Source organism: Diabrotica virgifera, chromosome 2 (genome assembly GCF_917563875.1).
Source record: "Diabrotica virgifera virgifera chromosome 2, PGI_DIABVI_V3a".
Classification (NCBI taxonomy): domain Eukaryota; kingdom Metazoa; phylum Arthropoda; class Insecta; order Coleoptera; family Chrysomelidae; genus Diabrotica; species Diabrotica virgifera.
This window is the reverse complement of record NC_065444.1, coordinates 137,990,454-138,005,905: the sequence shown is the minus strand read 5'-3', so window position 1 is coordinate 138,005,905 and position 15,452 is coordinate 137,990,454. Positions and strand designations below refer to the sequence as shown.

General features: G+C 34.4%; 1 protein-coding gene across 3 annotated transcripts in view; it reads left to right on the top strand.

Annotated features, from left to right (window-relative positions):
* LOC114338480 (cyclin-dependent kinase 12) overlaps positions 1-15,452 on the top strand; it is a 324,741-nt gene that overhangs the window by 249,649 nt on the left and 59,640 nt on the right. For all 3 annotated transcript variants that reach the window (XM_050643997.1, XM_050643999.1, XM_050643998.1), the window contains exon 9: positions 13,749-14,252. In XM_050643997.1, coding sequence (XP_050499954.1) covers positions 13,749-14,252 — 504 coding nt within the window. The remainder of the gene's footprint in view (positions 1-13,748; positions 14,253-15,452) is intronic.

The window sequence follows — 15,452 nt, the reverse complement described above, 5'->3', positions numbered from 1 at the left end:
ATTTGGATCGTGGCAAAGAAACCAGATTCATCCGGTAAAATAAAGTGGAGGATAGTGGTAGATTATAGAAAGGTCAACGAGAAGACAATTGACGACCGATACAGAATTCCTCACATTAGCGATATTTTGGACAAATTGGGAAGATGTCAATATTTTACGACCCTCGACTTAGCGAGCGGATTTCATCAAATCGAGATGGCTGAAGAAGACATTCCCAAAACAGCATTTAATGTGGAAAATGGACACTATGAATATTTAAGAATGCCATTTGGACTTAAAAACGCTCCGTCCACGTTCCAACGTATGATGGACAACGTATTGAAGGGACTTCAAGGAAAAATATGTCTCGTCTATATGGATGACGTAATAGTATACTCAACATCACTACAGGAACACATAGTAAATCTCACAAAAGTATTCCAACGATTAAGAGAAGCCCGACTAAAAATCCAAGTTGACAAATGCGAATTTTTAAAAAAGCAAGTTAATTTTCTGGGACACGTAGTCACACAAGAAGGAATAAAACCGAATCCAGCGAAAATTGAAGCAATAGAAAAATATCCAATACCGAAAACAGCAAAAGAAATTAGAGGATTCTTGGACTCTTGGGATATTACAGAAAGTTTATTCGAGACTTCGCAAAAATCACAAAACCTCTAACAAGATGCTTGAAAAAGGACGCAAAGATCGAACATACACCCGAATTCGTAGAATGCTTTGAAACATGCAGGAAATTATTAATGAATGGGCCTTTATTGCAATATCCAGATTTTTCCAAACCGTTTAACCTCACAACAGATGCCAGCAATTTTGCTATCGGAGCAGTACTTTCCCAAGGACCAGTTGGCAGTGATAAACCAATTGCCTTCGCTTCCAGGACACTAAATGAAACTGAGGCCAAATACTCAACAATAGAAAAGGAAATGCTAGCAATGGTGTGGGCAACTAAGTATTTCCGACCCTACCTATTTGGAAGGAAATTTAAAATACTTTCAGACCACCGTCCCTTGCAATATCTATTTTCCCTAAAGGAACTCAACTCCAAACTAGTACGTTGGAGATTAAAATTAGAAGAATTTGAGTACGAGGTAATTTACAAAAAAGCAAAAGCTAATACTAATGCCGACGCACTGTCTCGAATCGAAATTCACACAAAGGAAACTAAGGACATCGATTCACAAATTAAGGAAGTCTTTGACGACTTAGTAGACATGGAAGACGATGGATGGTCAACGACTAATAATCCAGATGCAGATCGAATAATCGACGAGATTGTAGAAGAAAAAGCAACAGAATTAATCCAAAAAAACATCCCAGAAGACAATGTTGAAAACGAAGATCAAAACATCCAAGAAGACACTGTTGAAAACGAAGATCAAAACATGGATGAAGACGGAAATGAAACAATACATACAGCAGTAGAAAACCCAATTCTTGGTATACCTATTTCGGAAAAAACACTTAACTTCTACAATAACCAAATTATAGTCAAAATCGTCAACTACAATCCACGACCTCCAGCAATTATACAAACCTTTCCGAATAAAACACGTCATCATATCCAGCTATCGAAAGATCAGCTAAAAGCTGATACCATAAAAATTTTTAAGGAACACCTCAACCCGAAAAAGAAGTATGCAATTTTATTTGAAGCAGAAGAAGAAATTTTTGCAGAAATTTGCGTAAAATGTAATCTTAGTAAAATGTAATCTTTTATTGGAAGATGTTAACCTAGAAGAACAACAAAAGGAAATTATAAAAAACTATCATGAAGGTAAAACGAACCATAGAGGAATAGCTGAAACAGAAAGCCAAATAAGAAGAAAATATTACTGGCCTAATATGAAGAAAGACATAGAAGATATCATAAACTTCTGCGATATATGTCAAGAAAATAAATATGACAGACTTCCTCCCAAACCAAAATTTATGGTTACACCAACTCCCACTAAACCACTGGAAATAGTTCACATCGATTTATTCCAGGCTGATGGACAGAAGTTTCTAACCATAATAGACGCATTTTCGAAGTATGGACAAGCCTATCCAATAAATGGAGGAAACGCAATCAATGTACTCAACGCCCTACTAATTTTTATAACCCATCATGGACTCCCAACAATGATAGTAGCCGATAATGGTACAGAATTCAAAAATGGAGTAATACAAGAATTTGTAGACTCTCATAAAATCTCAATCCACTATACGACACCAGAGAATCCGCAATCCAACGGGATGATTGAGAGATTTCATTCTACATTAATCGAACATCTTCGAATCCTAAGGAACACCAAGGTAAAGCTCCCGATAAAAGAACAAATGCTATACGCTATAATTGGGTACAATAATTCCATACATTCCGCAACGAAGTTACGACCCATTGACATATTAAACGGCCATATCGACGCAAAAGATCCCTTTGACGTTGACATACAGAAAGTAATACTGAATAATTATATTCAAAATCATAGAGAGATAACAAAGGAATTATACAAGGAAGTAAATCAGCATATACAAGAAAATAAAAATAAAGTCATCGAAAATAGAAACAAATCGAGACAAGACCCTATTACGTATAAACCAAGTACAAAAATTTATACCCGAAAAACAGTCACTAGGAATACGATATTCTGCAAAACTTATAAATAAAAATAACGAAGTTACTGTAAAAACATCAAAAGCTACAGTACATAAGAAGAACATAAAACATCAACCTAAATCAAAAACTAATTCGGAACCTTCCCTACAAGATCAGCCAGACGATAGGAAAGAAATTAAAGATAAAGAAACTGAAAAACAAACCAGAAATAATTCCCCTCAACCTGGGACAAGCAAGGATTTAGATTACTAACAGACAACAACAAAAAATGATAAAGATAAAAAAATAAATTTAACTGTTCAAAATATCCAGAGTTATTAAATTCAAGAGCAAACGTTCCAGATAAATCGCGAATACTTCCCAAAAATTAGGACTACAGACATTCAAACCATTCAGGATAGACCACATCCTTTTAGAAAAATTCCATAAACTCTCCGAAGGAAGAAGAACATCCAGAAAAAAATAACCCAAAATTATGGAACCATAGCCATAGCCATTTTTTGGTTAACTCCTGTATAGATTTTTATTAAAATTATTTGCCTTGTATATGTTACAGATACAAAAAACAAATTCTAGCAATGAAATTCCAAGAGATGCCAATCCAAAAGTTTTGTTCATCCCTTACAAAACTTCTTCAGGGGATGGAGTAGTTATAGTACAACGACCGCTACCATCCAGTATATTCTACCACGTGGAATCAACACGAGGCTACGCTGCGTCGCAGCGTTGAACATTCTGGACCTAATTGCGACGTATTGGACAGCAAGATCAGCAATTATAAAATTATAAAACACCATGTAAAAATCAATATTTTTCAGTCTGATTAAAATCTCTAAATAAAAGTCTAATTTAAATGTTAAAGTAAAGTCTGATTTTAAATTATTGAGTTGTATCTAAAATCTTTGTTTGTCGAAATAAAAGTTTTAATTGTGAAGTTCAGTTTTTTAAAAAAGTGTTTTTCCAAAGAACATTCATAATTCGCGCACAGACAGAGCAAGTCTCTTACGTGTGGCAAGCGCCTACAGGACTGTGTTGCGGCAGCATTGTGGGCCATCACCGGCTGCGTACCCTCTCACATCTTGGCTTCCGAGAGGGCCCGTTTATTTTATCGTACTGGGGACAACGGTCCGACGGAGAGTGCAAGACGCGAGGAGAGAGTCACATCCATACGGATGTGCAAAGTGAATGGGAGGCAATTGCGGATGTGGCGCAGTGGACCAGATCACTTATACCGGACCTGAAGACGTGGCTCGAATGTGGGCACCGGCGCTTGGACTATTTCCTGTCGCAGGTGCTCACCGGTCACGGTTGTTTCCGTTCGTATCTCTTCAGGTTCAAGAAAGCAGCTACAGAAAACTGCCCTTACTGTGGTTTGGTCGACACCGTGTCACATACGTTGTTGGAATGTGCAAGATGGATTGTGGATAGATTACAATTGGAGAGAAGGAATGGTGTTCGTTTTGACTCTGTGAGTGATGTGATTGCGAGGATGTGTGAGGATGAAGGTACGTGGGTAAGGACCCATGCGTTCGTGAGACAAACGCTCCAATCCAAGGAGACTGAAGGAAGACAACTAAGCCCATAAAAAAATATATATGGGAATATATGTGTATATATGTGGCATTTAAGTCTAGCTGTGTATGTATATAAATGTAACACTGTAGATATTTAATTGAGACGTGAGGTGGATGCAGTGTCACAGATATGCCCTCACCAGAGCGGATCCCGGCCTGCATTCCCAGATCACAAGTATGTTTGGTTGAGAGGACGGAGGGTTTTAGTGGGTAGGTTCTTGCCCCGGCGGGGATTGCGGTTCAGCGTACCACACGTGGTGGGCTGTGCAGCAATATCAGCGGCGGCGAGGGAATCCCACATAACCAGGCATAAGACCGGTATCTTAAGAAGATTTCCCACCCACCCTAAAAATATGAAAAAAATATTATGGATGGGTTCAAAAAGATGGACGGGTTTAAAATGAATGGTTTTTGAAAAAAAAAATAAGATCAATTTATAGAGCGCATTTTTAGATTTTCTTAAAAATCTTCTTCTTCTACATGTAACTTGAAAATGATAAGAGATACAATAATGAAACACAAAACAAAATTTTTATTCAATAAAATCCTACATTTTTGTGTAGTACCTTTTTTCGTATCTCTTATCATTTTCGAGTTACATGGAGAAAAAGGAAGATTCTTAAGAAAATTTTAAAATAAGCTCTATAATTTGATCTTATTGTTTTCAAAAACTATTCATTTTAAACCCGTCCAACTTTTTGAACATAGAAATAACACTATAATAAAAAGTATTGTAGAAGGAAAACGATGCGTTTAAATTCTGATTGATGAGGGGTTAATGTATTTCACATTTTTTTTTAAATTCCATTAGTCATCAATATTTTTTGCAGCATATCTCGCTTACTTTGAACGTAATCGACATTTAATGTTGCTTATTCTAAAGGTCTTTTCAATCACTACAAAAGGTATTGGTATCATTATACAACTAAAATCGACCGTTTCTCTTTTATTTCAAGTTGAATACACCGATTTCAGCATGCACCAAAAAAACAAACTCTTCTCACCTACCATATCTCTTTTTGTATTATAACTAGAAGATATATAAAGGAGCTCTTTGCTTTTTATAAGGTGCAAAAATGTTTTGTATAGTTTTTTTCGATAGATGGCATGGATTTTAAGGTATTCGCAAAAAACCGCCCGATTTCAATGAAAACGGCCAATTTTCAACCACGAATAAAAAAATTATTGAGTTTTCAAAAAAAATTATTTAACAGTTTTTGCTTAGAATTAGGTTCTCTAGCTAGACACTTCCGTGGTTATTTTAACCAAAAAATTTTACACCCCCGAGAAGGGGTGGGAACCACCCCCAAGATAAAAGCGCACATCGACATAGGGTAGACTTTGTTTCTTGAGATATTCTCTACTTATTGTAAAAATATCAAGTAAATCGATATAGTAGGATGGAATTCGGAGCCAAATAACCGCATTGACTGCCCTATCGCCAAGAATGATAAGATAATATTATGTCAAATAATTTTAAAGCACCGGGTACAAAAATAATAGTTCCTAATATTCTAAATAAATAATAAATTAAGTGTTTAAAAAAAATAGAACTTTTTGACTTATCCGTGTCATACTTGGCAGAAAATGTAGGTGCTTTAGACCCTCCTAAGTTATGTTAAATAATCGTTTCTGTCTACTACCAGAGGGAAAGTGAATAGTTGACCGTAAACAAATTATACGCCACTGACGAAACTGCTATTTTAGCATAATTTTCAGATTCTCTAATACTTTGTTGTAAATAATGTACCTACTTTTCATTCGTAACGATAAAGACATTTTCGTAACGTTTTCGAGATATCTGAAATTAAAAATGAAACGGCACAATTATTTTGTTTAATGTATTACGCCCTTTCGTATTTAACTTCAAATATCTCGAAAACTAATGACTTTATCGTTACGAATGAAGAGTACATTATTTACATACCAAGTATTGGCGAATCGAAAAATTGCAATAAAATAGCAATTCCGCCAGTGGCGTAGAATTTGGGAAGGGTTAACCTTTCACTTTCCCCGTCGTACGCCACTGGTAGTAGCCAGAAACGTTTGTTTAACATAATTTAGTAGGGTGTACAGTACCTACACTTGCTGCCAAGTATGACAAGGATATGTCAAATGGTTTATGGTAACTACAGCTGGTTCCTAAAAAAACTGATACGACTCTTAAAGCGTATTGTGTAGAAAATTGAGCAGTGTATTTTGAAGGATAAATACTTATTATTTACATTTACATACTGTCACTGCCAAATCTTAAAATTTGTCAGATAACTTATTCTGTTCAACCTCAAAAATGGCGGCTTTAATATTTTATTTAGCAAAAATATATTTTATTCTAATTTATGTAAAACCTATCATTTATATACTCTTTACAAGAATAAAAATCGCTAAACGCCGTAAAAATGAGTGACGCATACAATATTCCAGCTACAAAAGATCTGATATGAATATTACGTGGCGCGAAAATGTATTTTCGTTTTGATGCAAAACAAAATTCTAGTTTTTTTTAAAGATTTTTCCATAATATTTGCTAAATTTGAAGTAAAACGCGCCACAAAAGAGTAACTTTGAAACAGTTTGAATTTTGAAACTCTTTTGTGTCGCGTTTACTTCAAATTTAGCAAATATTATGGAAAAATATTTTTAAAATAAAACTAGAATTTTGTTTTGCATCAAAATGAAAAAACATTTTCGCGCCACGTAATATTCATATCAGATCTTTTGTAGCTGGAATATTGTATGCGCCACTCATTTTTACGGCATTTAGCGGTTTTTATTCTTGTAACAGGAGTTTTTCAAAGTTATTTATAAATTAAATGTATGTTGAATGCAATGTATCTCGATTACACGTTAAGCTTTATAAATGGTCGCCTTTGTCGCATTATCTCCCAAATGATCTAGTGTCCATCGAATGTACACTAGATTTTTTTTATTCGAAATACATTTAACAAAAAAAATATTGGGATGGCCGGTAAATGAACTCGGATTGCCCGATGCCAGATCAAATTTAGCGTCGTAATCACTACAACTACATAAACCGTTAATTGGATTATACTTTTGTAGCTTAATAACTTCTAAACGGCTTAACCGATTTTGATCACTAAACATGAGTTTAAAACGTATTGACAAGTAGTATCTGATGCATCTAAGGTCAAGTATGATAACTGAAGCTATTACAGGAATTATTGAGCTTGAAAAACCGTTTTTCCCATTGGAAATATATTTGATCATACTTATGAAGCCTATAACTTAAGAATTCGAATTTTTCCGGATATGAGGTATACACCGTAAGGGTAAGAACATAACAAGTAAGTCGAGGTGGATATGTAGGTCGCGGTAGATGCCACTAGTTAAGTCGCGGTCGATGTCGACAGCACATAGCAAGGAGGTTACCTGCGCTGTCAGTCGACTTAAGCGTCGTTTAAACACAACGATAAGTCACAGCAACTAGTTGTGATGACAAGTTGAAACACTGTTTAGACGCTGCGATTCAATGCGATACCACCTTCAAACCAACTCCAACTTTGATAAGTTGTGCGATGCACCGTTTACACACAATGATAAGTTGCAACAACTCGATTGACCTTGATAAGTTGTTTGATTTATCGCTGTGTTTAAACGACCCTTTAGAACCACTATCAAGTGAAGTAGTTTAATGAAATTTGAATGACAAAAAGACTGTGCTTTTGCGATGTTGTGTCAGTCAAGTGATGATAGTGTTGAAATGTCAGCTGTAAATAATCGGATCCTCCTTCATATTTCATAAATTTACTGAATTTAATTACTTTAGAAATTCAAAAATAAACTGAATACAAAAAAGGGATTATATTATAAAAAGTATCAACTCAGATAGCGCAGTTAATGACAACTTGGCTTCGAACGGACCAATCACAGAAAAGCATCCTTGTAGGCCGCGCAGTAGACATCCATGTAAAACAAACTCATTTTATTTACAAAAGCAACGATGTAAACGTCCTAGATGGCATCGCGCTAAACCTCCACCGCGACTTACTTGCTCTGTTCTCTTTCATTCAGTACAATGTGTTTGTTTTACATGGATGTCGACATCGACCGCGACCTCCACATCCACCTCCACCTCGACTTACTTGTTATGTTCTTACCCTTAGATTCGTCTAGAGTCCTTCTACAAAGGCTCATTTATTGGCGCAATTCGTAGGTTGAAATTTTGAGTAATTGTTGAAGAACCAAAATTTTGAAAGTTTAGTTTTTCAGTTTTTCGGCTATACTGAGCCGTGTGTATGTCTGATCTTGACGGCTTAGACACCATTTGAAAGCCTAACTCAACACTATTGATTTGGTGTATTTGCGGTTCTCCTGTCTCTTCTTGAACCGAAGATATATACCCCCGAAAATATGCCGTTTTGTACCTACAAAGTCCTATAGCTGGCTTATGGGTGGTCAAAAGTCACAAACTACACCGGTTCTGAATCGACCCTCACCCCCTCTTCAAACAAAAAAAAATTCAGATCGGTGTAACTTTTCCACACACATATATAGGGTGAGGCAGATAACGGGCCTATTAGAAGTATCTCGAGAACTAAAGGCAACAGAATCAAGAAAATTGGAATAAAGGGGTTTTAAAGGATGACCTATTAAATGAAAATATTTTCATCTCTTTGCAACTTCCGGTTATACCGGAAGTTGCTTATAACTTCGTTTTTTTTTAATAGGACTCCCTATATATTTTTACATTTTTGGATTCTCGTCAATATCTTATTGCTTAAAGCAGTGGTTCCCAACCTTTTTCGGCCTACCGCCCATTTTTCCAAAAACAAAATACTTAACGCCCCCCTTAAAAAACTCTTCCATTCTTAAAATTAGTAACGCACTTTCATTCACAATTGTTTTACCTTTTTTGGGTCAAAGGCTACCTTAAATATGATTCGACGGCCCCTTAACTAATCCAAGCAACAACAAATTAAAAAAAAATGTTTTATTCAAAAATACAGTATTCATGTATTGATCAAACTTTAACTTAAATACATATCATAAAAAACAATATAATAATAATATAACATTTTTAATGAGAAGGCTGTGACAAATATGTATTACAATAATAGTGTATTACTTTATGAGGCGGAGAAGCATGACTTTTCTTGACGCGCCCGATATTACGCGCCGAACGAAGTGAGGCGCGTAATAGACGGCAAGTCAAGAAAAGTCGCTTCTTTGCCGAATAAAGTATACTATTTTTTCTTCAAACGTAGCAAAATCTAGAATGCCTCAAACGACATGGGGGCTGGAAATCAAGCACGGTTGCCGAAGGATATATAGAGGATTCAATAAGAAATAAGAACGATAATGCTCAAAAAATTTTAAACCCTCATGATTCGCCAACATCGGGAATGATTGCTGAAAGTTGTGCTCGACCATCAGTATCATCAACAATTACCAATGCGTATCAAGAGTCGGGAACATTTTTGCACGGTTTCAATTTTGAAAATGCCTCATTAACTAATTGTACTTTTAATATTACTATAAATAAAAATGATGTTTAATTGTTGTTAATGACATTTGTATTGTTGCTTTGTGACATGTTTCATATTGTTGCCATGACAACATTTTTCCCTCCGCCGTAAAGAAATGGGAAAAAAACTGCTGCCGGCGGAGACATCAAACTTTGACAGGATCAAGTTAGATAAGTAATGTCATCATTATTTGACGTTTGAAGAAAAAATATACAGTGCTAGTCAAAAGTCCGTACCCCCCCTCGTATCTTTTGAACGGTTATACCTATAATAGTGAAATTTGGAGGAAGGAAATAAACGGACGTAAGCTTCTTAACTAGTTATGACAGGTGACGTAATAGTGACAGATGACGTTACAGAACCACTGTGACCGATAATTTTAAATAGGACCTTATGGCAAGTGATACCTCGTTTGTGAGGTATTTAAAATACCTATTCAGTCATACTAATTTTTTTGGGTTTAGGTTGATTTCGATTTTGGTGAATAAATTAAATAAATATAATATTGTAGTTTCGAATTTAATTAATAAAAATTCAAATGTCCGCCTATAGATTTTTTGTCAAAAAAGTTGACGTTTTTTAATTCTCTAGTAGTTTTTACGTCAACGTCAACCTGTTTGACAAGTAATCATAGGCGGAATTTTGAATTTTTATTAATTAAATGCGAAACTACAATTTTATATTTACTTCATTTGTTCATCAAAATTAGCTTAAACTCAAACAAAATTAGTATGACTGAATAGGTATTTTCAATACCTTTCAAACTAGATATCACTTGCCATAACGTCCCATTTAAAATTATCGGTCACAGTGGCTCTGTAACGTCATCTGTCACTATTACGTTACCTGTCATGACTAGTTAAGAAGCTTACGTCCGTTTATTTGCTCCCTCCAAATTTTACTATTATAGGTATAACCGTTCAAAAGATATGAGGGGGGGTACGGACTTTTGACTAGCACTGTATTTCTAATAAATGCACTGCAACTTTCTGCAATTAACACACAGAAAATTCACCACCCTGCTTTAGCGAAACAATCTCGAATGATTAAGTTATGCCTGACCATGCCGCTGCGCGAAGGAGGAACCAAAATTCACTTAAAGCAGAAAGGTTCTACTGGAAGTGGAATTATACTAACCAAACTGAAACGTTCGACTGCAACGTCGAAATTGTTGCAGTGTTGGACTGAGTGATAAATAAAAAATTGCACGGTGCATAACCAAAATGCAGTTTGTGCATTTCGTTTATATTTTCTGATTCACCTTCTCTATTTCTGTGTGAGAAGCGAAAAGCAAAGTTGTTAGAAGCAAAGAAGCAATGAGTTACTTTAGGGGGGCGGCAGCTGTTCCTCAACGCCCCCCAAATTTTCCTTGGACCCAAAAAGCCCCCTTATCTCTCTTCAACGCCCACCGGTGGGCGGTACCGCCCCCGTTGGGAACCACTGGCTTAAAGTATAAGGTTTTGTAATATTATACGGGGTATTTTAAGAGATATTTACTTTCTTATATTAATTTCGTAGCAACATTCACACCCTGTAGAATTTTAATAGTTTGACATTAAAAGCTCTGCTTACGTTCAAATGATATTTAATATAGTCTACTATTATTAAGAATCATTAGTATAGCTAATTTTAAAATTTTAGTATACAGGGTTGGTCGAAACTCGGAATGAATCTTTTCTCAGTTTTCTTAAATGGAACACCCTGTATTTTAGTATTGCAATGAAATGATATTTCATGGTACTTTATTATTTTATTAGTATTCCCTATACCTAACTGCTTTAATTTGTGAGTTATTGGTGATTCAAGCTAAACATTATATGCAACAGAAAAATACGTAAAATTTCATTAGGTTGGCCGTGAAAATATTCAATCACAAATAATTTTTCAAAAATAAATACATATTAATCCAGACTGATCCTTAAAATTACCAATAATGGTTTAGCTATCAAAATACCTACGTAGTTAAGATTGTTGGTGCGATTAACAATTAAGCACAAATTAAAGCAGTTAGGTATAGGGAATGCTTAAGAAATAAAAAAGTACCATAAAATATCATTTTATTACAATACTAAAATACAGGGTGTTCCATTTAAGAACACTCAGAAAATACTCATTCCGAGTTTCGACCAACCCTGTACACTCAAATTAAAAATTTAACTATAGTAATGATTCTTAACAATAGTAGACTATATTAAAAATCATTTAAACGTAAGTAGAGTTTTAGATCTCAAACTACTACAATTCTACAGGGTGTGAATTTTGCAACTAAATTAATAAAAAAACGTAATTATCTTTTAAAATACCCTGTATAACATTACAAAACCTCATATTTTAAGAAAGAAAACATCGAATAGAATCCAAAAATATAAAAATATACAGGGTCTCCCATTTAAAAAATCGAATTTATAAGCACCTTCCGGTATAACCGGAAGTAGCAAATAGATGAAAATATTTTCATTAAACAGATGACCCTTCAAAACCCCATAATTCAATTTTTTATGATTCTGTTGCCTTTAGTTCTCGAGATATTTCTAATAGGCCCTTTATTTGCCTCACCCTGTATACATACATACATATTCACAAACATGTTCCCCTTTTTAAATAAAAATTGAGTCATACTTCTGAGCTCGGTAACTTTTGAATGGTATAACCGATTTTCAAAATTAGACATGCGTTGGAAAGGTAATGATCAGTACTATCAGAAGCCGCAAAGGTCGGACTTAAATTTTCGAAATTTTTGGGAGTTTTGGGGACGAGAACGAAAAACAGACCCTAAATGGGAAGGGCAGTAAAATCCACAGCCTTGGACCAAAATGGATGGTTGACATATGGATGGGTGAGTCTTTTCCTAAACTTTAAGATGGGAGTTGGTCCAATTTTCAATTCAGTCAGATTTAGAAAATCGAAAATTTCGTGTATATATAGTGTCGCATGTAGGGGGGTTGTGCGCCACTGGCGAGAACTGCCGTTCTCTGGTAATAAAATGCAGGAATTCAAAATAATATCAAAATTTAGACCTTAATAATTATTACAATTTATGAATTAACATATGTAGTCAGTTGTTTGTTGTTTATTTGTTTATTTTATTATTTGTCTGTCATAATAAATAATATAATTTATGTCAGACCAATCAAATACACTGCTCAAAATGATCAAATCTTACTAATGCCTGGTTGCACCAACAGATTTTAAGCTCCAGCTTAGCTAAGCTCTACTTATAGATAGGACCTCCTTGAGTATCACTTATGTTGCACCATAATTTTAGATTCTTACCTTATTATCAATTATATCTATTATTATATTATGGTATTCTTATTGTAATATTATAATTATATTATATTAATTCTTATGATATTCTCGACTTAAGTTTAAGATCTGTTGGTGCAACCGGGCATAAGAGTCGTATCAGTTTTTTTAGGAACCAGCTGTACAATGAAATGATGCGTTTATCTCGAAATGGTTGAGTTTATTGAGATGAATGTAGTATACCTTTTTTAAGTAAAAATAATAGGGGAATAAAAATTTTGATCTCAAAATTATGTAAAGTGTGGGATACAAAAAATTAACGTATTAAATGAGCGCTGAAAGACGTATGTGACGCCCTTTGGGTAATATATAAGTTTTGGTACGGAATTGAAATTTCTCGTCCCAAAAAAACCCCAGTTACCAAATTTCGTGTTAATATCCCATGCCTGTGAGGAAATATTCATGAAATGTATATGACAGACCCATAGCTCTATAGACAGCAATTCTACCCTTGTCAAAATCGCCAACATGGTGGTAATTTTAGTGTTTTCGAGCTCGAGGCATTTTCTTACACTAAATAAAATTAAAATGAGGAATAATAACCAAAAATTTCTGTACCAACCGTAATGTTTTTTGTAAAAACTTTATTTTTACAAAAAGTATAAAATATACGACATGAAAACATTGATGTTGTTATCATAGCATGCTTTAAATATAGTTTGTTTGCCAAGAAATTATTACTTATAGGTGTAACACTTCTAATGTCGTTGGTTATACATAATAATAAATAACAAATACATACGCGATTTCTTTTTATATTGTACACCTTTTTTGTGATTTCAGAGAATAAGGAAAATCTAGTTACACCATTTTCGATGGATATAGACGATATTCCAATACCAGATAGCGAACCTTCTAAGCTAAATGATATTCAGCTACCCAATAGTAATAGTGACGAAAGTATTGAGCAAATAAGAAGTCCTACGACGCCCCCTCTACCGATTCCTAATAATGTTACTCCAGCTCCGACGACTCCTATTCCAACTATAATTAGCACTGGACCTGCAACAATCACAACATCAACTATTTCTCCACCAGCGAAACCTACGGCAAATCGTACTTCGACAGTAGTTTCTATGGCAGAAATTAATAAATCAAAGCCAAAGAGTGTCACAAGATTACCTTTACCGCCTGGTATAGATCAGACACAGTTGGAAACTATTGTGTCACCTCCTAGCAGATCTCCTAGCCCACTGTCTGTTCCTACTTCTGCTATTCGAGCAACTACTAATTCTAGGGCTAAGACTCCACCAAGGAAGAATATCAAGGACTTGCCAATGCCACCAGGTAATATTTCTGTATTTGTTTTTATTTTCTAGTAGACCAGGTGGATCTGTTTTGAGGTGGATGTGAGAGGCGGCATTTGGATTTTTGCAGAAACAGTTAGGTGATAACAATATTAATTTACTCCTCACTCTCAAATATACCCGGAACATTAATAACAAAATTAAAATACTCAAAAATTACTAAAACGTCGTTTTTTTACTTTCTTTGATTCGTAAAACGATTCATTTTGGAGCAAAGATGTACGGAAATAAATTAAAGATAATTAAATTTTCTATGGGGTATGTCTAGCTAAAAATGTTTTACTTTATTACCCTTGCTACAGAATAGCAATAACTACAACGAAAGAGGGAAACAAGCTTTGCTTTATTCAATGTTTTTCAACCACTTAAATTGCACATATGAGCTTAATAATTCGCATGGAAAATCTTTATTAACACAATAAACAGTACACGAAATTTCATTAAAATCGATTTAATAGATTTCGCATAATTTTGCAATCTAGATCTTGCACAAAAAAATCTAGACCCTGTAGAAGTTTGTCAATATTTTTACATATAAAAAAGCACTTCACCTATCTAACGTATTTCATAGAATTGAAATCGGACTGTTTGGGCGGCCTCAGGATTGTTTTAAAGTTAATAACAATTTTTTGATTTATAAACAAATAGATTATTTCGGTAACTATTAAATTAACTTAAATTCAGAAAACGACAATGGAAAAGACTCAGAAACCCGCTTCTTTTAAAAGAAAAACAGTTGAATTGCGATTTTGACCGGTATTTGAGACGAAGTTATAAACAATAGGATGTTAATCTTTGAACCATTACTTTTTTATTTCGGTCCTCTTTCTCTATACAAATTTTCATATCTTTCGTATATATCAAGATACTTATAACATATATTATAATAATACAAACGATTGGTATTGCAATACCAATATATCAAACATGGAAACATATCAAAAAACTAGGTTGAAGAAACTTGAAATTTAAAACTCAAAATCACTTCACGTAATAAAATGTATTTCCTCGGCTTCCAAAACAGAATTTTCTTATTTTTTTCTTTTTTAAAATAAGAAGAAAGCTGAATTAATATTGGGGTTATATAACAATCAGAAGAAGCAATTTCCTTCTTTATTTTTACTCCGATTAAAGTAAAATATCCATCAGCCTGGCGCGTCGCAACAATTTGCGTAAACTC